This window comes from Prionailurus bengalensis, chromosome C1, assembly GCF_016509475.1.
Source record: "Prionailurus bengalensis isolate Pbe53 chromosome C1, Fcat_Pben_1.1_paternal_pri, whole genome shotgun sequence".
NCBI classification, from domain to species: Eukaryota; Metazoa; Chordata; class Mammalia; order Carnivora; family Felidae; genus Prionailurus; species Prionailurus bengalensis.
The window spans coordinates 95663386-95686581 of NC_057345.1; the positions used below are offsets into that span (position 1 = coordinate 95663386).

A 23196-nucleotide genomic window follows, 5' to 3' on the forward strand; every position below is an offset into this window, starting at 1 on the left:
AGAAAGTAAATGTGTGTACCAACAAGAAAAGGAAATTGTGTGTGATGATTATGGTGGAGTTGAAACAAGAAATAGTGTACTTTTATAAGTGGTCTAAAAATAATCATTTTAATATAATTTTCAGAAGTATATGCTATGCACATGGTGGATTAAATATGTTTTATGAAATTAACTTCAATCATTAGAGAAGTTAATGGCTTTTTTTTTAAAGGTACTGATGACTTATTTTTTTAGGCTAATTCCAGATAAGTCTGGGAAAAAATTACTTTACATATTCAGTTTTCTATTTCTAGCCTATTTAGTTGCCATTGATAGAGATTGGTTCAAAGTGTAGAATGGTAAAGGTAACAGAATTTGGAATTAAATATGTAATCCCGTGTTTGGTTTCAGAATTTATTCAAGTTAGTCCATATTTCATAAGAATAGGAATATACGAAGCTACACTTTGTAACTGGTAAAAGGTACTGTTGGATTAATTAAAACTTGAAGTACCTTACTTTGAACTCACAAGTATATATACCTGTAACATTCATGGTTGTTTGCAGTGTACATTTATTCTGGTTGTATAAAATAACTTTGCTCAGGATAGAACTGTTATAGTTATTAACCACAAAAGTGTAAAAGTAAGAGAGGCACAAAGAACTGGGTGCAATTGTTTCTTTGGGCAAATCCCAAATGTAGCTTGTACGGTTCTAAATTAGTAGTAGGAAATTATCTCCTATTGCAAACTGAACATTTCAGATTGCTCAGATGTGTAATCTGAAGAGTAAATTCATTCACTGTGTTTTCAGTGATATTTAAAAATGCATTTATAAACAGGATCATTCTGTTCTAGACAGGTTGGCTGTATTATAGAACATTAAGCAAGTAACCATAACTTAATTATTTTAGCAGTTGAAATTTAACACTAATCTTTGGATTTTATGTAGTTTTAGTGTCTAGCCCAAATCATTGATGTCTTTTGATCTACCTTTTCCATTCCACTGAATGCATGTAAAAATGTTGCATGATTTTATTAATAGATTTCAGATTCAGTCATTGAACAGATGTTTGCATGACCCAATATTAAGTTCTTTGATGGAAACTGAGATGTGACGCTGTAGTTTCTACTATAAGGAATTTATAGTCTAATAATTTGTTTGCCAGGACCTGACACGTTTTATAAATAAATGTTGTATTTTCACGGTAGAGTGGAAATAGAATGATACTCTTTTTCTAAGTAAAATCAGTGTGATATTTTCAAAATTTTCTTAGTAGCTCAACACCTATTTCTGTGGTATTATTCCCCCGCACCCGTGGTGTTATTTTCTGACAGCTTACTATTACAAGAAAACCAGTTCCCCAGTTTAAAATACAGTAAAGTAAAATAAGAATTGTTTCCTTACTGTCTATTTTACTTTACTCCAAGACCTTTTTGGGGGGGGGGGGAGGGCGGCAAATCGCTCTCTGCATATATGCCAAACTGTAGCGAAGTCCCCCTCCCTGCCCCCAGTTCAGTTGGCAGTTTTAATTCTGTGTTTAATGCAAGAATGTTTATTTATTTATTGTTGTTTTGTTTTTTTATAGAACAGCTTAATCTTTTTTCTACACCGATAAAAATCATCTTTTGCCACTAAAGTTAACTATGCCCTAGAACAGAAATGTTCATGTAGATAAAATGCATCACTGTGCATTTTTAGTGAATGCTGGTAGTTTGCCAGCTTTATTTTCAAGTTCCTCCCCCTTCCAGACTTAATTGTGATGTGCTTATAAGGGAACAACAGTATACATAGTTAATTTGCAAAACCAGAATAGTTTTTCTGGTTTTTCCATTTTGCATGTTTTGAGTTAGGATTAATTGGACATTTATTATTCTCAGTAGACATACAGTAAAACTGTTCATTTAACTGTGGTGTTTTCTGTTGAAGCATTGGCTGACTTTTAGATAGTGAGCCTAGTGCAATTGTGTGAATACTACTGAATTTTGGATGACATTCTTTACACAGTTTAAAAGTAAGTGTGAGTATAACAGAAGCTGGAAACAAAACCAGTTTGACTTTTTTTTTTTTTTTTTCTCACTAGGAAGTATTTCTTTTCCAAGTAATATGCCCTTGTTAGGTTCAGGATCATTCTCAGTAATTATAGCCACTTAAACGTTTTTTTTTTTTCCTGTTTGCAGTAATTCATGTTCCACCGTGGCAAATTTTGAAAAGAACATAATTGTAAAGAAATGGAAAATCATTTATAACCCATCACCTAGAAATAATTACTGCTAACATTTTAATGTACATTTTTCTAGTTCTTTCGTTGCATGTACACATTTTTTAATTTTTTAAAACATGGAATTATACTTTTATATACATTGTTTTGTTCCTACGTTTTTCTCTGAACAGGATATTGGTCTCCTAGTGTGGGACTTCTCGGTTGATTCTTTATAATATTACTATTTTAAATAACACTGGGGCAAACATTTTTGTACATTTATCTTTGATTGCATCTCTGTTTTTTTTTTTTTCTTCCTTTAGGATAGATTCCCAGAAGTGGGATAACTGGATCAGAGGGTGGTTACCCTGTGTATAAGAGTGTGTGTCTCACTGCACCTTCAATGGCATTGAGTAGGTCAGTTTTTACAATCTTTGCCAATTTGATAGATATCTGTTACAATTCTTGGGTGGTAATCGCAAAATCCTCTTATTATTAATAATCTGTAAAACCATCACAGTGTATGAATAGTAATTTGCAATTATCTTTGAAAAAGTTGCCTGGAATGAATTTCTTTGAAAATATTTTAGGTGAAAGTAATCTTTGTGACAAGAAAAGACATTCCTTGAAGTTGCAATTTGAGCATTGTTCTTTTATTGGAAAGAAGTAGCATTTTCATGTTCTCCCTTTGCTAAACTGACAAACATGAGAAAGCTTATTGTATAAGAAGCAGTAAGTGGAAATGTCATGTAAAATTAAATCATTTCAGATAGTCACATGGTTCAGACCAAAAAAAAAAGGCAATGCAACTTAGTGTTTAGAGCAATGGCTCTGGACTTAGGCAGCCTGGGTTCAAATCCTTGCTTTGCCACTTACTAAGTATATGATTTGAGGCAACTTACTGAGTTAACTCAAATTTAATTTGAGATAACTTCCTAAATATATGATTTGGTGTTTCTGAACGTTGGCTTTCTCATCTTTACAAGCAGAATAATAATGCCTACTTCTTAAGTTTATTGAGAGCGTTAGAAATAATATGTAAAACTGCTTGGCACAAAGCAAGCATTTAATAAAAGCTAGCTGTTGTTAATTTTTTTTTTGCCCGATTGGGGGGGCGGGTAGGGCAGGAGATATCATCTGTGTGTCCTTGTTTACATGAATAAATGCAGAGACGCAAGAAGGTCATGAGCAGTGGCAGCTGGAGGGGAGTGGTAGACATTCTTTATGGTAGGAATGGCATGAGCCAAGATAGAAAGTTCAGGACAAGTTGGAGGACAGGGGGTTGATTTGACAGAAGCCTAAGCTTGTGTAATTAGAAAATATGGCGATAAGGCTCTAGAGAGATTTATTGGGCTAGACTTTGGAAGTCATTGAATGCTAGGTTGAGAAGTATAGACTTTATTCAGGAGCACAAGATGTTTTGATATGAGGAAAGTGACCCAATCAGCACATTTATCTTTTGGAAGATGAATCTAGCTACAGAGTACAGAATAAATTGAGGAAGAAAGGGACTGAAGGCAAGGAGGCTGGCTTAATACAGGTAAGGCATATCTGAGGGTTTAACGGAAAGCAAGAGGGAAGGATTTGAGGAGAGTTGCTAGGAGTCATTGTTGTGAAAGTCTCTGGGTCTTCAAGTGCACCCAGTTTGGACATGAAATTCAAAAGGAACAGTCTGAGCCTAATGGATAGCTGATGAAGAATTAGGAACCCCGAGAGAACATAGGACGTACTATGTATGCTTTGGTTGTTGCTACTTTTTTTTTTTTTTTTTATGTTTTTATTTGTTTTCGAGACAGAGAGCATGAGCATGGGAGGGGAAGAGAGAGAGGGAGACACAGAATCCGAAGCAGGCTCCAGGCTCTGAGCTGTCAGCACAGAGCCTGATGCGGGGCTCGAACTCACAGACTATGAGATCATGACCTGAGCCAAAGTGGGACGCTTAACCGTCTGAGCCACCCAGGCGCCCCAACTACTTTTTTTTTTAACTGAAGGGTAAAAGATTCCTATTATTTCATGTGTGAAAAGCATATGTTTAAGCTTTCTTCGACCAATGGATAGTCTGCAGAAATGTTATTTATTTAGCATTTGGAGTTCTTAGTTAAAAAGGACCCCTCACTTTTAGACATTATATTTCTGGAGGTATTATCTTAAAATACTTCATTGTAAGGTTAAATTCGGAATGTGATCTTTCAGCATTTGTCAATGCAACTGGACTTTAGAAGCATCAGTTGTGTGAGCAGAAGTGAAGAAAAGTGAAATGCAGACTTCTCGTTAAACACTTAGAATGCTGTGGGCAGTGAAATACGGAGCAATGAAAAATAGGAAATTGAGTATAGAATCTTCAGAGAGAATAATACTTTTAATATTCTGTCCTTCCCTACTTAATTTCTCAATTAAAAAAAATATTTGCAAATGTCATTCTTAGTCATTGTGGTACCTGGCTCTAGTTCTGTGCTAAATTGTACTTTCCACTTGGCTGAATAATAAGCAAGAAAGTTAGCCTACAGACTGATATTAATATTTCTTTGTGACTGGTAAGTAAACTCACAGGGGCTGTGGATTATCTGCTCCCTGTCTTCTTTTAATACCACCAGTTGAGAAAAGAAGCAACCCCCAGTTTTTAAAAAATAAATAGAGGCTTGTGATAACTTTTAAGGTATTTACATTTTCTAAACCACTGAATTGTTACACCTTTCTCAATGTTTCTTTTAGTTTTCAAATATTTTCTAAACTCTGAAATAAACTCTTCATTAGTTATTTGTATTTAAAGCTCTTCCTTTTAAAAGTATTTTTAAAAACATTTTTAAATTAGTAAGCAAATGTAGCACATAGTATTAGAGATTGTGTGTGTTATTTACTACAAATACTGTGTTTTTCTTATGTGTAACTGCAAAAGCCCATGTATTGTCAATCAAATGAGATTTCATTTGCCAAAGAGACCTCAGGTATTCAAAACAGTTACAAGATTCCAGTTGAGTCTCTTTTGAATTGGTTTCAAGATCTTTCAACAGAAATCAGAACTATACTCATTCTCCTAGGTCTGATCACTCTTACCCCTCTCTCCTTCCCAGCCATAGCTGAGAGCAGGATCTTCCCTGTTTTGGGCCATTCCAGCACTGTCGGTGTTAGGGCAACTGTGGCCTTCTCAGTCTGTATGTTTTATATTTGTAGAAGCTTTCCTGCAGGCATCTTGGCAGGAAAAATAAGTTATTAGGTTGAGAGGCTAGCAACTAATGGCATACTTTTTTATAAGAAAATTCACAATTTTATGTCAGTTGTACTTCAATAAAACTGAAATTAAAAAAATCATTTACTTTTTTTAAAGTTTATTTATTTGGGGGGGGTGGGGCAGAGAGAGGGAGACAGAGAATCCTAAGCAGGCTCTGTGCTGTCAGTGCTGAGCCTGATGCAGGGCTTGAGGTCACAGACCGTGAGATCATGACCTGAGTTGAAATCAAGAGTCGCACACTTAATCGACTGAGCCACCCAGGCACCCAAAATTCATTTACTTTTTACATGAGGTGACATACGAAGTGTGTGAAATATTTTCTGTCTGAAAGGATAGACATAAAAGAAAGCTCACTTGTTGAATAGAATGTTGTATACATTTTTCTTATTCTCTGTAGTCAAAAACATTTTTTTTCTAATTTCTTTTGAATCAGTAATTTTGAATGCTAAATGTAAGTTCTTTACTAAGAAATCAGTCTTTCTCCAGAATAGTCTTAAACAGCTTGGCCAGTGATCCAGCAAATAGTAACTGCATGATTATTGGGTGCCTTGTAGTATTCTAGGAGCTAGAGATAGAGCAGTGAATAAAACATGTTCTCATGGAACTCTTGATATTGGTGGGGTTTGGTGGTGGTAGAGAGAAATAATAAGCAAATAAGGGAACAGGGTAATTTCAGAGGTCACAAATGCCACGAGGAAGCTGTAACAGGGTGAAATAGTAGAGTGATAGGAGGGTTTAGAGTGATAGTAGAGTGATAGCAGGGAAAGCTCTGAGATGGTAACATTTAATCTGAGGCCTGAATGAATAAAAGCTAGATGTGATGATTTGTAAGAAGAGTGAAGTAGGCAGAGGGCTCCCGTGGTACAAAAGCCCTGAAGTGGGAACCAGTAGGTCACGTTTAAGAAGTCCATAGTGATAGGCTGAGAAGAGACTGGTGGATGGGATGGGGTTGGCAAGAATCAAACCACGTCAGGCTTTGGTGAAGGGTTTGGATTTTGTTCTTATACATACCAGGGAAGACACAGGGTATCACTACCTACTTACCTTTATGGATAAATATATGTAACTTTTGAATTTGAAGGTGGTGTTACTAATGATACTAGCTTAAAACAAATCTGTAGGGTAACCAGTAGTTTCTTTAGACATAGAAAATCACTAACCTGGTAAATAAATTACGTTTTTCCTAGGGGTCTGCAGAGAAAGGAACAGATTATTCCCATATTGTAAAAAGCCTTATGAAAATGATGTATGTTTTCTCAATAGATTTAAATAGGTGAAATATTGTATATCTTTGCTTTGACCAATAACTGTATTGACTCAAACCTTTGTGACTGATTATCACAAATCATTATCATATATTGTGATTTGTAAGCCGTTAATGAAATAAAACACGCTTGCACCTCAAGAACCTAACATTGAGTTTCATTAGTATTTATGCCTTTGGCAGTTTGAAACTTCTGATTAGCTGTTACCTATCTGGTTAATTAAATGTCAGTGCAGTTGGTAGACAAAAATCTACCAAAAATCTAAAGATGTGGAATCTGTGGACAAAAGAAGAGATTTTTCAGAGTAAGGTTGAGAACCACCGATCAGTGTCCTAATCTCTAGAGGGATCTACAGGGAGAAGGAAAGTAATGTTTTTTTGAAGGTAAAATTACTGTATCTCACGTAATCTGCACAGCAAATCTGCGAAATATTGTTCACTTTTTACAGATGATAAAACTCAAAGTAATTATATAACTTATGACAATTAACAAACTCTAATTATAAAGGATCATACTGACAGCAAACTTCCAGAAGAGACTACCACAGTTACAAAGCACACAAGTGATCAATAAATATTTATAGTTTACTTATATCCAAACATGAATAAATGAACAAGTAGGTGAATCCCTATATTCTTATAATCCTTTCTTTAGTGTAACACATCATTTTTCTTCCAAATGAGTCTAAAAAATTCCTCAGAAATAATTGGTTTCACCTTTTTTCCTCTGTAAATCTCCCCTCACCCCCCCCCCCAAAGTTTAAGTTACTTAAAATAAATCACACAGTAAAAATCCTGAGGAGGGAAATAAAGACTAAAAACTTGGGAAAGTATAATTTCCACTTTGATTTTAACTGAGTAGTCTATAATGTTTTTAGTTTTTAAAACATTCAGGATATCATCTTTTGTATTCATATTCAAGATACCATCTTTTGGTTCTATGTCTCTTATTTTTTTTTAACTTTAAAAATTTACTGTAGTTTTCTGAAAACTATATTCCATTATTCCAACTGATGTTAGGCAGAACGATAGTATGAGATCTCTAAACTGTGTATTTATAAAGCTTCTAATCCTTTAAATGAATTAATGTCTTAATAAATTTAAGCTTAGAGTTTTTTCAAATGAATACCTAATAGGAATGGATGCCTAAGAGATGAAAACAGATACAGGTCATCTAGGGAGTGAAACTATTTTAGATGAAGATTACAAAAGAGAATGGATTGTGATACAGGATTAACCATAGGAGAATAAATAACACATGGAAGTTGCTATGATTAGAAAAGAAATTTATTTTCCCCGAAACAAAACCAAAATTGATGAAATGTGAGCTGTAAGGACATAAATTAATGTTGAATGAGTAAAAAGAACACTTAGTTTAGAGATGGTGGCCTATAGGGACCTTCAGAGAGGATATGATGAACCTTACCACGTGTGGCAGTAACATTATTTCATGGAGTGTGGGATCTGTCATGTTGATTTGAGTTGGAAGTACAGTACAATAAATGTAGATAGAATGAACAGGGTTGTTTTTGTGAAGCAGGAACGTATTTTAAAATTTGTTTCCAGTTGTCCGAGACTAAGGTTGTAAGATGACTGGTCTGTAAAAAATACAACTTTATATGACATTTTGGTTCTTGGTATCCTTGAAGTGTTCTTGTTATTTTGGGTTTTTTGCTATATTTCTGCATGACAACTTTTAGACTGCTTTCTGTACATTCCACTCTTCCATTCTAATCGTAGAATCAGTTTAGTAATGACATACATAACCCCTGGTATGAAATTTTCATGCTTCCGGACATTGTTTTGCATATAAAGTAGAAGTGTCAGTTTGCCCTGTAGATGTGTATATCTAAAAATTGCGGGTGACTTTGATTAATTTAATTATTTGAGAATATCAGATTAATTTAAGAAAAACCACGGGCAAGTGAGTTTAGACGGTGAATCTTATGTCTCAGACTCACCTTTGTTTGTTTAGATTTTCAGGTAGTAGGTTACTTGGATGGTGTTTCTTTTACATCCAAATGGTAAGTCTGGAATTTGAGTAACTCATATTGGTTGAATAGTATACTCTTTTTAAAAAGTTTTTGTGTCTTTTGAATAGTTTCACACTTAGGACAAACTTCATTGTAAAACATTCCTTTGAACTTTAAATAAATATTCAGTGACTTCTCATAGTACTCCAGTGTCATAGTTTTCACATTGTAATAGGACAGTATTATAATTCAAGAACCAACCAAAATCTGCAGTTGAAACCATGAGTAGAGTGGTTTAGATGATGTAGTCATTCTGTTATTCCCATTTTGTTTTAGACTTGGACTACTGTCATCAATGGGACGAGCTTGAGATTGTGTCACCACTCAGTACCATCTGCTTGCATGTGTATGTAAGCACTAGGCCTTCAACACTGGATATAAAGAATCCTCGCTTTGTGGTGTTCTCAGCTGGCTTTGCTTGGGTTCCAGTGTACTAGGCTGAGCTTGTGTCTAGAGTGAATTGTCACGGTTTTGATCTTTTGCAGCCATAACACTTCCATAACCATGTCTTCGATACATTGATGTGCCGAAGATGGATGTGTGCCGTTTTTTAGTAGTCCAAAGAAAATGCTTATTTAATCAGTAAAATTTAACAACGAGTTTTTAAAAACATTCAAATACTTGCAAGAGAGAGAACACTTTATGTAAAAAGTCCAATAAACCAAAGTGTTTTGTAGAAAATCAATCAGAATTGTATTTGCACGATTTTTAAAAAATTCTCTATTGTTAGGAGAGAAATAAACAGACTACCAGTGTTTATATAGTATAATTTCAGTTTTAAATTTTACAAAATACCTATTCATATATAGGTGTAAAGGAAATACCAAAAGGACTAAAGTTATCTTGAAGTTGGGATTATAGGTGGTTTTATTTTTTTCTTTATACCTTTTATTTTCTGAATTTGTATACATCATATATTTTATAATAAGAAAATGAAAGTAATAGGGGCACCTGGGTGGCTCAGTTGGTTAAGCATCTGACTTCGGCTCAGGTCATGATCTCACGGTTCATGAGTTCAAGCCCCACATCAGGCTCTCCACTCCTGGTGCAGAGCCGCTTCATAGCCTCTGTCTCCTTCTCTCTCTGCCCCTCCCGCTCTTTCTCAAAAATAAGTAAACATTAAAAAAAATTAAGAGAAAGGAAAATGAAAGTTCTAAAATGAATTCATTATAGAATAGGAAATGAAATTTAGTAAAACTTTTAAAGATGAAGATTCTTATGGGATAAAATGAGTTAAAGGCTGTAATGATAAAATCTGTATTTCATTATTTTTTTAAAAAGTTTAAATGTTTATTTTTGAGAGAGAGAAACCATGAGATCGTGACCTGAGCTGAAGTCGGACACTCAGCCAGCTGAGCCACCCACGCACCCCTAAAATTTGTACTTGAAAACCAAGCAAAATTAAGTTGCCTTTTATGGGGTTTAAGGAGCAAGAGAAATGGGAAGAGTATTGTACTATTGATATGATAACTTGGACAATTTTTGTTCAATTCTTCTCACTCAGGTTTGCCTCCGTCACATACATTTATATGATGTTTTATGGATAATTATTTAATTACAAGTTTTAAATTTATTTATATAGAGAGATGATACACCAAATCTCACTTTGAATATTTGGTCATTTGGTAGTAACATATTTGTGGTCAGCAGGCAAAACACTCAGTGAAGGTTTGCAGATCACAGATCGCATCTACCAGCTGCAAATTCACCTCCTTATTTCTTGTTGTTGTTGTTTCTTTTTATCTGTAAAATGGAAAAAGAACAATACCTATTTCTTAGACATGTCTGAAGACTAAATAAGTGTGTGCGGCATACAAAAAGCGCTTAAATATTATTGCTGACACTGTTTGTATTACCACCACCGAAAGTTGGTTTTGGTGGCTATAAGAAATTGGAGAAGATTGCTAGGGACTGGAGCGATATCTTACACTTTGTATCCACTACTTTGACTAATCCAGGTATATTCTCAGTCAGTTAAATAGGACTCTTAGCTATGCACCAAGGTAGTTTCATTTTTTATGTATGCAATAAATCTTGGCATTGTGGTTTAACATTTTAAACCTGGAGGATTTAACAAGGGAGATTTTGAATTTGGTGTAGGCAGAATTTGGAATCCTGCGTATTTCAAGGCCGATGTGCCAAGTTAAGTATACTAACTAGAGAACTGAGTGTGACTGACTGCATCTTAGTTATTATTATCCAACAGTGACTTTTGTTCCTTGTTTAATTTGCATCATAAGAGCAAAGAAAACCTGTGTTTCTTTGTGACTAATGGTGCCTTGAGAAAGCCAATGGTTATGTTGGCCTAAGTGAGTTTATTTGCCCCTAAATTAGGGGCAAAATTTATCAATATTCCTTTTTTGTTTTATATTCTTCACAGTGCCTTGTACCCAGTAGAGATAGTGAATAATAGGGTGTGTTTGAGAGTTCATGAAGAAATTTGAATCAAGTTCCTTAAATGAAAGGGAGGAGTTTAGCAGGGATTCCTAGATTTCTAGGCTCTTAGTTTAATTTTATCACTATAGTACATAATTTAAAAATCTCTTAGTCTTAAATTAAAATCTATCTGCATTTCATATTTCCATGGAGTGGGATGATGATATAAATATGCCTCATTTAATAAAAGCCACTCGCCCCATTCATAGAAATCTTGATTGGTCTGCAGTAAGGCCAAGGAATCTGTAGTTTACTTCTTCAGGTGAATCCAGATGTTCTGATGCAGTACTTTATCAATTTCTTTATATTTTCATTTTAGTATTATATTTTAAAAACTCTGTATTCTATTTTAAAGACAGTATAAGAATAAGTTTTATATTCAATAATGAAAATTAATGCTTTCTTAACTTTCATCGTATCTCTCTTTTTAATTAGTTAACTGTACATATATTACCATTCAAGTGCAAGTAATAATCGAGTTCATTGTAGAAAAATTGAGAGTACCAATGAGGCAGTGTTTCTCAACCTTTTTATCATTATCACTCGTCCTGCCCCAGTGTTTTTAGATATTATTTTTCTAATTGTACCCCCTCATAAAATTTTAATACCGCTCTGTTTATGTATTATACATTAATTTGTGTTTTATAAGCAAAGAATGTTCATTTTCTTTCCTTTTTTTTCTTTTGCCCTCAGTAGCCAATTTTCATCCCCTTGGGGGTGATAATGTCCCTTTTGAGAGTGCATGAAATAAGCTAAAAAAAAAAAATAACCCTTAATTTTACTTCTCAGCCTATTAGTATTTTGGTATATATCTTTCCCAGTGGTTTTTAATGCATATGTATTTTTTTCTTTTAAAAAATGAGATCACAGGTGCCCGGGTGTCTGAGTCAGCTAAGTGTCCGACTCTTGGTTTTGGCTCAGGCCATGATCTCAGGGTTCGTGGGTTTGAGGCCCACATCGGGCTCTGGACTAACAGTGCCGAGCCTGCTTGGGATTCTCTCTCCCCCTGCGGGCTCTCTGTCTGTGTCTCTCTCAGAATGAATAAATAAACTTAAAGGAGATCAGAAGCATAATGTTTCATTTTCCTTTCAAAAATATATTGTGGGGGTGCCTGGTTGGCTCAGTTGGTTAAGCGTCCGACTTTGGCTCAGGTCATGATATTGTGGTTTGTGAGTTCGAACCCCGCGTTGGGCTCTGTGCCAACAGCTCAGAGCCTAGAGCCTGCTTCAGATTCTGTGACTCTCCCTCTCTTCCCCTCCCCTGTTCATGCTCTGTCTCTCTTTCAAAAATAAACAAATGTGAAAAAAAAAAAATATTGTGAATTTTTGTGAAAAATGAGTATATTTTAATAATATCTAAGAATAAATAATATCAGTGCATAGTATTCTGTTATATGAATTTGCCATCATTTAAATGATTTCATATACTTTTCAGTTTTTTTATTGTAAGAACTGGTCTGAATATCAATCATTGCAGTTGAATTGTTCCATGCAGTCTTAATTGTTTCCTTAGGATAAATTCCAAGAAGTAGAATTATTTTATTCTGTACATTTAAATATTTTTGGTAGGTATAGTTTAGAGGGTGAAAATCCCTTTCCCCAAGGACAACCACCATTAATGATGTGTAGTAATTTATCCATTCTTCTATTGAAAACCTTTTGTTTCCTGGTTTTTTGTTTTTGTTGTTTGCATACACCTTTGTTTGCTTGTGTTTTTCTGTATCAAAAATTCCCATTTGTGTTAGAATTGCTGGATCATTTAAGAATTGGAAATAAAATACATGCTTGAGTTTCTTTTTCTTTTTTCTTTTTTTAGTTTTTAGGCTTGCTTTATTTGCCTACTCTGATGTTGCTACTAGATTTTAGTTACTGTAACTTTGTAGTGTTGTGCTTTTATACCTGGAAATGTAAAATGTTCCATTAAGTAGGCAAATGTGTCTGTATATTTTTCAGATTATAAGTTACAGTTTGGCTAGCTTTTTTTGTTTTATTGTTTTTTAAAAGCCAAGCATATGTATTTTAACTAGATTAGAAAATTATGGATTTCTGAAGATTTACAGTTTTAGGCTTGAGAACTTTTAGGTGCCTAGCAGTGATTTAGAACTCTAAAAGCACCTCTGAATTGCAAAGTAAAGAAAAAAAGCTGTTGAGCTGTGAGCTTCCTGGAATATTTGGAACATTTCTGTCAAACATGCCTTTTAATCTTTGGTTTATTGATTGAAGTATCTCGGGCATGCTCTTGTTTGCAATCCAACTTTCCTTCCTTTTAAACTTGGTAACTAGGTATATAGTTATATATAGGAGATACATTCTCTTTCTCTTTTTACATTTCTGGTACGTATTTTAGATATCTCTCACTATGCTATTCCTGCTTATTTTTATAGAGTTCCATTATATATCATCTTTAGAGTTATTCATACATTTTTTCTGAGGGTTGGAGTCTCATAAAGTTAAAAATATATCAGAATAGTTATTATATTAGGTAACACTTGTGAACCAACACCTGATTTTTATAGAATCTTAATCTTAATTAGTGTTTTTGCTGGATTCAGGTAGGTTTCTTTATGAGAAGCCGTTTAACATTGCAAAAAAATTATGCTTTGGTTTTCCAAGTAGAAATGTTTTTTTGTTTTTTTACAAAAAGGGCTAATTTTTCTCAGGTACTTTCACCTTTAAATTTAAATTGAACTGCTGACACCATCACTAAAATCTTTAAATGTTGGTCCTGACCCTACTATAATTATATGAGCTAATTTTCTTTTTTAAGACACACTCTTGAGTGAGACTTCCAAATGCTCTTAGTGTTCTGAGAGAGTTAGTTTACCTTTGTAATGAAAAATCCCTCCTGTGGGTACTACACTCGCCACTAGGATGAAGGCTAATCATAATAAATATAATAAATGCTAACTCTACCTAGGCAGTTCAGACAGGGCTATTTTCTATAAGTAGCTTCTCTACGTTGACTTGTCTACAGCTAGCCCCGGCCCATTGCAGAGGTTTACCTTGCTTTGGGTCACGGTTCTTTTCTCCAGCGGATTGAAAAACCCATCTGTTTTCCCTCATGGTGATGGTCTTTCTATTTGCCTGCTATGTTTTAAAAAATCAGCATTGCTGATGTGATTTTGTCTCTTGAGGCTTACCATTTAACCAGGTTGGAGATTCTATTCTTTGGTGATTCTATTCTATTCTATGCTTTATGAATATACACGAAGCTGGGTCCTTTACCAAAGTATCACAACAGCAAACAAATGACAACATGTTTGGGCATTAACTCATTATGGCTTTAGACCTTTGGCCAAGCCCTGTGATTGCTTGGGTACTGCTTTACCACCCCCATTGCCTACTTCTTTGTTTTCTGAAGCTGGAAGCCGAATGAAAAACTTAAAATTCATTTAAATGTGTAATCCATATAAGGAGGCTATTTTAACTAAATTGAGACTACTATAAATATTGTAAAAATTAGCCTGTGTGATAGACATTTGTGTTAGTAAAACTTCAAAATATTTCCGTTTTATTCTTATCTAAAATATTTTCTTCTCACACTCAGTATTGTTATAAATTAGTATTAGTAAGACTTTAATTAGTAATAGCCATTTGGTGGGAAAGATTCATTAATACGTTTGTTAGAATATAGATCTCCACTGCAGAGAAGTAGGGAGATTTTATGTTTTGTGCCCTGACAAAAAGTAAACTGCTTTTCAGTAAAAAGCACCAAGTAATTTTTACTAGTTTTTTATATAATTATTTTTCTATTCAAAGTATAATTAAAGTAATCTTTGAAGATCTTTTTAGTCACACTGTTTTTAAAAAGCTCATTATTTTGAACTAAACAAGTCATGCATTATGAGAAGAAATAACAGGTAACATATAAAGTACAGATCAAGAAAAAAAGTACAGATAAGGCAAAAAATAATAGTTAACAGTTTGCTGTGTACCCTTACTGAAATTTTTTTGTGTAAACCTATGTATATGCATATATACAAATATTTTTGTTTTCATACCTGCTTTTTTTTTTAAATAAAGTTTTCAGATGGTGAGGCAAGAAGACTAGAAATGTTCTTTACTAGCATACTGTAGCACTAAATAAAAATTCCATTCTTCAAAGACAGGGTTTGTCAAGTTCCCATCTCTAGCCTTGCCCTTCCCCTTACCTGGATTCTTTTTCATCACTGCTCTTCTCCTTGAAAGGAGAGAAGTATACTGATGTGTGGGTCTCCATTCTGGCTTGGCCATACGTTAGAATTAACTGAGGAGCTTTGAGAAATAACCACATCCTGGCTCCACCATCCAGAAATTCTTTTATTTATTATTTTTTTAAGTTTATTTATTTATTTTGAGAGAAAGAGTGTGTGTGCACAAGTGCTCCCCAGTGGGGAAGGGGCAGAGAGAAAGAGGAGAGAGCAAGAATCCCAGGCAGGTGCTGCACTGTTAGTGCAGAGCCCACTGTGGGGCTTGATCTCCCAAATCATGAGATCATGACCTGAGCTGAAATCAAGAGTTGGACGCTTTACCTACTAAGCCACCCAGGCAGCTCCACCATCCAGAGATTCTTAATTAATTGGTCGTGATGAGGCAAGATATGTGAGAAGAGAATGTGCTTTATCTTAGCCTGAGTATGGAAACCTGCCTAAACTTTTGAGTTCAAGCATGGGATAGGGGAAAGTGATGATTGAGTCCAACGGGTGTCTTCCTCACTTTCGTATCTTTAAGAAGGGTGATAGGCATAAGTCTTGGAAATCCCTCATGTTCTCAAAGGAAGGTACTGCCACAAACTTCTTCATTTATTCTAGTATTGATTCGTCTACAGAATTTGTAATATTTCAGTTCTAAGGAAAATCAACTCATTAAATTAATGCAGTGCAGATGAGATAGACAAGAAGGTCAGTGGTAAAGCAGTATGGTGGTGTTGGTTAACCTCACAGATGCTAGAGCCACACTGTCTGGGTTGCAATCCCAGTTCTGTAATTTATATCTGTTGAGCTTGGGCAAGTTTGTTTTAGCCTCTGACTCATCTATAAAATGGGGATAATAGTCTCTACCTCATAGGAATGGTGTGAAGATTAGAAATATTAATATGTAAAGTGCTCAAAACAGTATTTTGTAGGAGCACCTGGGTGGCGTAGTTGGTTGAGCATCCGACTCTTGATCTTGGCTCAGATCATGATCCTAGGGTCATGGGATCAAGCCCTGCATCTGACTCTGTGCAGAGCATGGAGCATGCTTAAGATTCTCTCTCTCTCTCTCTCTCTCTCTCTCTCTCTCTGTCTCTGTCTCCCTCCCCCTCTCTCCCCCCCCTCCCACCTCTCCTCTTTCCCTGTGCTCCTCTCCCCAACTTGCACACACATGCTCTGTCTCTCTCAAACATAACAAAACAAACCCAGTGTTTTGTATATGGTAAATACTCAGTAAATAGTAGTACAATTAATATATTCTTTTTCTTGTATCTTCTTTTCTAACAGTTTTACCCTTTTCTTGCCCATTTGCCAAAATTCATACTTTTTTTGAATTTCTTTACTGGAGCAGGGGTCAGCAAACTTTTTTCTGTTAAGGGCCAGATAAGAAATATTTTAGGTTTTTAGGGACATACGGTCTCTGTTGCAATACAGTAGGGCAAAAGCAGCCATAGACTATATGTAAACAAATGAGCATGACTGTGTCCACTTTATTTATGGACATTGAAGTTTACATTTCATACAATTTTCACATGTCATGAAATACTAATTTTCTTTTGATTTAAAAGAAAGACGTTTAAGACTGTAAAAACCATTCTTAGTTTATAGGGCACACAAAAATAGGCAGTGAGCCCTATTTGGCCTACAGGTCAGAGCATACTGATTCCTGAACTAGAGTAAAGGAACCCACCCATTCTGCCTATTTTAGACACTCTTTCTTTCTTAAGTATGCCTTCATTCTTTAATTCCCTGTACTTTGGAGGAATCTAGAAAATTATTTTTGTTGCCATTAGGTTTAGAATTTAAAAATTGTACTCATAGCTTAAACGATTAGCACATGGATAAAACAGGGAGCTCTTTGTGAACCCTGTCCTCAGTCATGTATATAACAGTACTTAGGGTTCTTTGGTTGCAAGCAACAGGAACAGACTTTGTAGGTGTGTGTATTAGGGGTCTCCAAAGAACAGGCCAGTAGGATACAAACACACACACACCCACACACACACACCCACGCACACACACAATTATTTATGCATACATATGCATAAATAATTGTGTGTGTGTGTGGGTGTGTGTGTGGGTGTGGGTGTAGTGGGAGATATGTTTCAAGAAATTGGCTTATGTTGTTGTGGGGCCTAACAGGTCCAAAATTTATAGGGTAGGGCAGCTGGAAACTCTCTGGCAGCCACATGATAGAATTTCTTTTTCATGGAACCTCAGTTTTGCCCTTAAAGGCTTTCAACTGATTGGATGGAGCCTTCCCTACATTATTGATAATCTCCTTCACTTAACGTCAATTGATGGTAGATGTTAACCACATTTACATAATACCTTCACAGCAACACCTAGATTCTGTGTTTGTTTGTGTAACTGGATACTACTGTATCCTAGCCAAGTGACACCTACAACTAACCATCATGTAATTCAATAAATATTTTTCCAGTAAAAGGATGAACAAATGGCTAAAATGGTTAATTTAAGCAGAAAAAGACGTGTATTTGAAGGATGTTGAATAATAGAATGTAAGAAAAAAATAAGCATGCAGGCCTCAGGAAGCCTCAAGAAGCACCAGGGCAGTCAGTGTGCAGGGCTTGAGACCTAGGTAGCAGAAATAAACAGCGTCTTTAGCGTAGCACAGTCAGAATGAATCTACTTTAACCATTTCCCGCCTTTACATCACTCTCCTCAAGATTCAGCTTCTTAGGAAAATCTGCCTGAATGGCCTACCTTGAGTTTGGGTAAGAGATCTCCTTTGCCCACTGGAGGGTGGGGCATCTTGATTGACAGTTCCACCAAAACTGCAGTGAGGGAGATGGGTTATTTCCCAACAGAGAGTCAGGATGCTGTTACCAAAAGAAGGAGGAAGGGATACTAGACATGCAAAAATAACAGATGTCTACTTCACCAATTCTTGATATCTGCCCACATAGAGGGACAGCTGGTGAAGCTGACATGGACCAGGGCCAGATCATAGAGAACTTTACAGGCCCTGTTAATGAGCTTGGTCCTAAGTCCTCTAGAAGAGTGGACCTTTTTGGAGTCGTAGACTCCATGAGAATTGAAATTTTTGGACCAAATTTTGGATCCTCTTCTATTCTTCAGAAAATTATATTTAGTCTTAAGAAAAAAAAAAGTTTTTTTTCTCCTATCTTTTGAAGTACATCCATGGTTGGTGGGAAGAAGGGCTAGTCTCTTCACCTGAATGGTTAAGAATTCATAGGGAGAGGGTGGTATATACTGTTAAAGGATTTTAGGCAGGGGAACCACAGTAGAGTTGCATTTTAAATAAATCGTTCTGGCTTGCACTGGAGGATGGATTCAAGGGGTGTAAGGCTGGGTGGAGGCTAAAAAAGAATGTCAGTATTACTGCTCTTCCCTCAGCTTCTGATGTTGCAGTTTTTTGATTCTCCTTAATCTCTGATTGCTCATGGAAATACTTGGTTAAGGGATGATGAGTGCTTTGATTAACAAGTAATTGGGATGAAAAGGGTAAACAATTTTAGGAAATATTTAGGAGGTAAAATCCACAGGACTTAGCTATCGATCATATTTGGGGAACAGATTGTACATGGGCATGCATGTTTCTAGCTTGCGTGACAGAAGATTGCAGAGGGATTAGTAGAGAGCAGGTAGAGGGATTGACCTTTAAATGTGAGGAGGGACTTTATCTTCTGAGTGGGACTTGAGGAAAAAAGATGATAGTGGCTGGACTTGATACCAGTAAGGGGGGGAGGGAATGAGGGAGGAAGTATAACAATGATCGGTAAGAGGATTGATGTGCAATACTGAAGGTCCAGGTGAGATTTCAGACCAGGAATGTGTTGTAGTGATGTCAGTTACATAATGGTGTTGTCTCCTGCAATGAAAGATTTTAAGATTCATTCATGGTTGATGTTACATTGGCTGATTTGGGGGGAAACAGAGGAATACACAGAATAGAGGTAGCTGGTCAACGACTAACTCAAAAGGGTATAATTATGATGAAGAGTGGACACATATAGAGCCCATACTCTGTGCTAGGCACATTTATAACATATGCTCTAGAGATACTAACTTATTTACTCAGAGTAACCCTCTGAAGTAGGCACTGTTACCCTAATGATGAAACTGAGGCACAGAGAGGTTAAGACATTGCCTACGATTACAGAGCAAGTAAGTGACAGAGCTGGACTTCAGACCCAGAAGTTAGGTTCCAAAGTCTATGCTTAGCTACTAAGCTACACTGATGACCGCTCTTGGAATCTAGATTTAGGAGAGAAGGAGAGGAGCTGATAGGTTGGGAGATGATGAAGGGATCGATGTGTCTGAGATTTTATTTTAGTACTGTGGGAAACCTGTGCTGTGGGATTTTCCTCGGATTACAGACACAACGATTTATACCAGGCCAGGTATTGAAAAAAAGGAAATTAGTTTAGACATTTACTAATAATTCTTAATGATCAGGAGCCTTTTTCATGAATTGTATTTGGACTGCCCAGTTCTTTTTGCTTCACTTTTGTGTGCTGATAACAAGATATTCTTGTGAAAGTAAACTTCTCCGTTTCCTTTTGTATGCTTCATTACCCTAGTTTTGACAGAACCTTTAATAAGTGACCAGATTTTTTCTACTCTTTCTCTTTGCTCCCATAACATTAATTTGGCAGGCTTTTTCACTCCAGTGTGTTTGCATCCACTGCACTGCTGCTGTTTAGTAGGGGAGCCCTGCCAGTTAGAGCTAGAGAGGTTTTGTTCTGATTTGGAGAGACAGCATGTGTCTGTCTTTCAGATTTTCTTTTCTTTCCTTCACCCACCCTCCCCCTGCACCCCGAACTTGGTGCCCAATTTGTAAATACATTTCAGCAAATGCAGACTAAAGGAATAAAAAATGAATGCATGCCTCAGAGTAGAGCCACTTCTCAACATAGAATTGGCTTTTGGAAAAATGTTTGGCTTTTTCCAATGGTTGTTGTTACCTAGAGGCCATACAATTGATAAATTAATCAAACTAACACTTTGCACAAAGGCATTATAATATTTTTGTCTTACTAAATTTAGTCAGCTGGTCTTATTTTCTTTTATCACTGCCATGTATTCGTAGTAGATCAACATAATGGATATTTGTAAGAGTAGGGACCACTGTAATACTGTTTTTTTTTCCCGGTATTAATCCAGATACTGAGTTAAGTTTGATGTTTGCTGGGCTCAGTATGCCTTAGATTGATTTAGGCAAATAAATCAGTTATTTACGTCTAGCCAGTAAAAGGCATTGTTAGAAACAGGGCTCTAGATCTAAATGTTAAGATTTTAGCCTCTAGGAAATTTAGTCATATGTGTTTAATTGTAGTATCTGCCTTTGAACCTTGACCCTCAAGACTTTAGTAATACTTAATGTTTTTCCTGTACTCAAGTGGTTTTTGATTTGTCTCTAAATACTTTTTCCCAGTTAACAAGCTTAGTCCAGATCTAGGCCTCTAAGTTTTTTTTATACTCAGAGAATTAAAAAAATTTTTTTTTCAATGTTTTTATTTATTTTTGGGACAGAGAGAGACAGAGCATGAACGGGGGAGGGGCAGAGAGAGAGGGAGACACAGAATCGGAAACAGGCTCCAGGCTCTGAGCCATCAGCCCAGAGCCTGACGCGGGGCTCGAACTCACGGACCGCGAGATCGTGACCTGGCTGAAGTCGGACGCTTAACCGACTGCGCCACCCAGGCGCCCCTATACTCAGAGAATTTTAATAGTTCTTATTGATTGGTATCTTTTAACTAATATGAAGTTATTTAAATTGGTAAATTTTTATCAATAAAATATTATAATAATTCATTTTTGAAGAACATTGAAAATTATGTGAGTCCAAAAGCATTAGACTCAAACACAATGTTAAGAGTTGGCAATTTTGTAATTTACTTGTATGTAGCATTTTTCAGAGTTCGCAATTTATATATGCTGTTGTTCTTATAGTTTCATATCTACCAAAGGATTAAGATCAGTCTAGATACTGAGAAATTTCTAATCATTGTGAATGTGTATGAATGTTGTAGGTAACCTATCGGTCTTTTAGTTTGCTCTATATTGAGAATTCTGTTTTTCAGTGAAAATATCTGGTATACTTGTCAAGAATTCTGCATAGAAATTCCTCTAATCATATTTTCTGGTGTTTCGTGACAAAGGCACTGCTTAACTGTGCTATTGTTTCCATTTATTTGTGGTATTTTGTGTATGTGGTTGTTTGGAAATTTTATCATATATCATGGAAATATTCCTTTTATGACAATTTAAAGATTGTTCTCATAACCCTGCATTTTATTTTTGTAATTTTAATTTTTTTATTAAATGTTGCTTCTTTGGCAACTCTTAATATCCTTAAATGTTTCCATGTTTGTGACCTCTGGTCGCTGTCTTTCAACATATTGATGTCAAATGCAAGATTTGGGAGTTATTTTCTCCTTGTACGATATTCTTTAGATAAAAGAAAGATAAAAGCTGTAATTCATTCAGCCCTAACTTTAAAATAGAGTTAGATACTACTATTAAGCAAATATTTAGCAGGATTAGTTTTCTTTCTAGTCAGAATTTTCTGGGCAGAAATGTTGTACTCAAAGTAATTTTCAGAGTTGGAAGTATTTTAAAGCTTTAATCAGAATTGCATTTTCAAGGAGATTGTTGTAATATATTGATTTCTGTAAACATGCAGACTCAGTATGTACCAGACCTTGCATTGATGTATATATACATAAGTAAAAATGGGAGTAGGGAAAGTGGAGGTGGATCAGTTGGTTATGCTGATGGAATGTGGGTGGACCTGGGTGATAATAAGTATTTCCTGGTGGTCATTTCTGTCAGCAAACAGTATTTCAAATATTGGAAGTGCTCCTTCTCTGAGGCAGGTATTCTAGCACATTTCAGACCCATTGGAATGGGTTTTCTTAAAAGAATTTAGCCACTGTGAGCAAAGAAACCTGCTGAAACAAGGCTTAATTTTGAATTAAAATTAAATAGAAGCTGATATTAGAATGAGTACATACAAGATATGTTATCTCAATGCTTCATTTCATCACCCTATTTTGTATAGTCTTCTGTCCATTGACTACTTTTTATCAGTTTTGTAGTAGTTGGACATGGAAAGAAAATAAGATGAAGCACACATCTGGAAATCTTGCCTTTTTAAAAATTTTGTTCTTGTTTTGTTTTTACTATGGAAAATAAAATCTGGTAAACAATTTAGGAAGACAGCATAGAGTTGAGGTTAAGAATGTGGGCATTGGAATCATGTTGCCTGAATTCTGATCCCAGCTATGCAAATTACTGTGTGATCCTTGGTTAAGATACTTTTCTTAGCCTCACTTTCTTTAGCTATAATATGATATAATGGTAACTCTACCTTAGGCCATGAAAATCACATGGTATGGTCCATATGAACCACTTAGCATGGAATATTAGATATTATCATTGTTCTGTTATCCCTTTTCTCTTCATCAAAACTTTACTATGGATTCTGACTTGATTTTTGAGGTTACTGTTTGGTTTCCACTGAATTTTAGCAGGCTGTTTAGTGTTTAAAGGAATATTTAGTACATTTTTCTTTTAGCTAGAATAAGCTAAAGATGCAAAATGTTGTGTTAGATTCCTGAGACCTGGGGAACCGGTCTGAATACTTTTATGCACTTGGTTAACCTTTATGCTATTCAGAATGTGAGACCAGTTTGTGCTGATTTCCATTCCTCTATTAGTCTTTAAAAAAATGAGTCACCATAGTGTCCATTGATGTCATTGGGACCATTAGGAGAATTGCTTGTTATCTATGAAGATCCAGAGAACTCTTGTTTGTACTTATTTTAATAATCAAAGCTTGGTTTTGCTTAATTCTTCTAACAATATATGAGTAATGTTATTTGTAGAGTGC

At 35.5% G+C, this 23196-nt stretch overlaps 1 protein-coding gene across 2 annotated transcripts in view; it reads left to right on the top strand.

Annotated features, from left to right (window-relative positions):
- The first annotated feature begins 2498 nt into the window (after nucleotides 1–2498).
- Nucleotides 2499–23196, top strand: part of RAP1A (RAP1A, member of RAS oncogene family) — a 70442-nt gene continuing 49744 nt past the window's right edge. Inside the window, exon 1 of one of the 2 annotated variants that reach the window (XM_043575844.1) lies at nucleotides 2499–2598. Coding sequence is in view for 1 of the 2 variants with exons in the window: in XM_043575845.1 (XP_043431780.1) it covers nucleotides 2585–2598 (14 nt within the window). In the remaining variant the exon portion in view is untranslated. The remainder of the gene's footprint in view (nucleotides 2599–23196) is intronic. The other variant, XM_043575845.1, reaches the window with a different exon arrangement.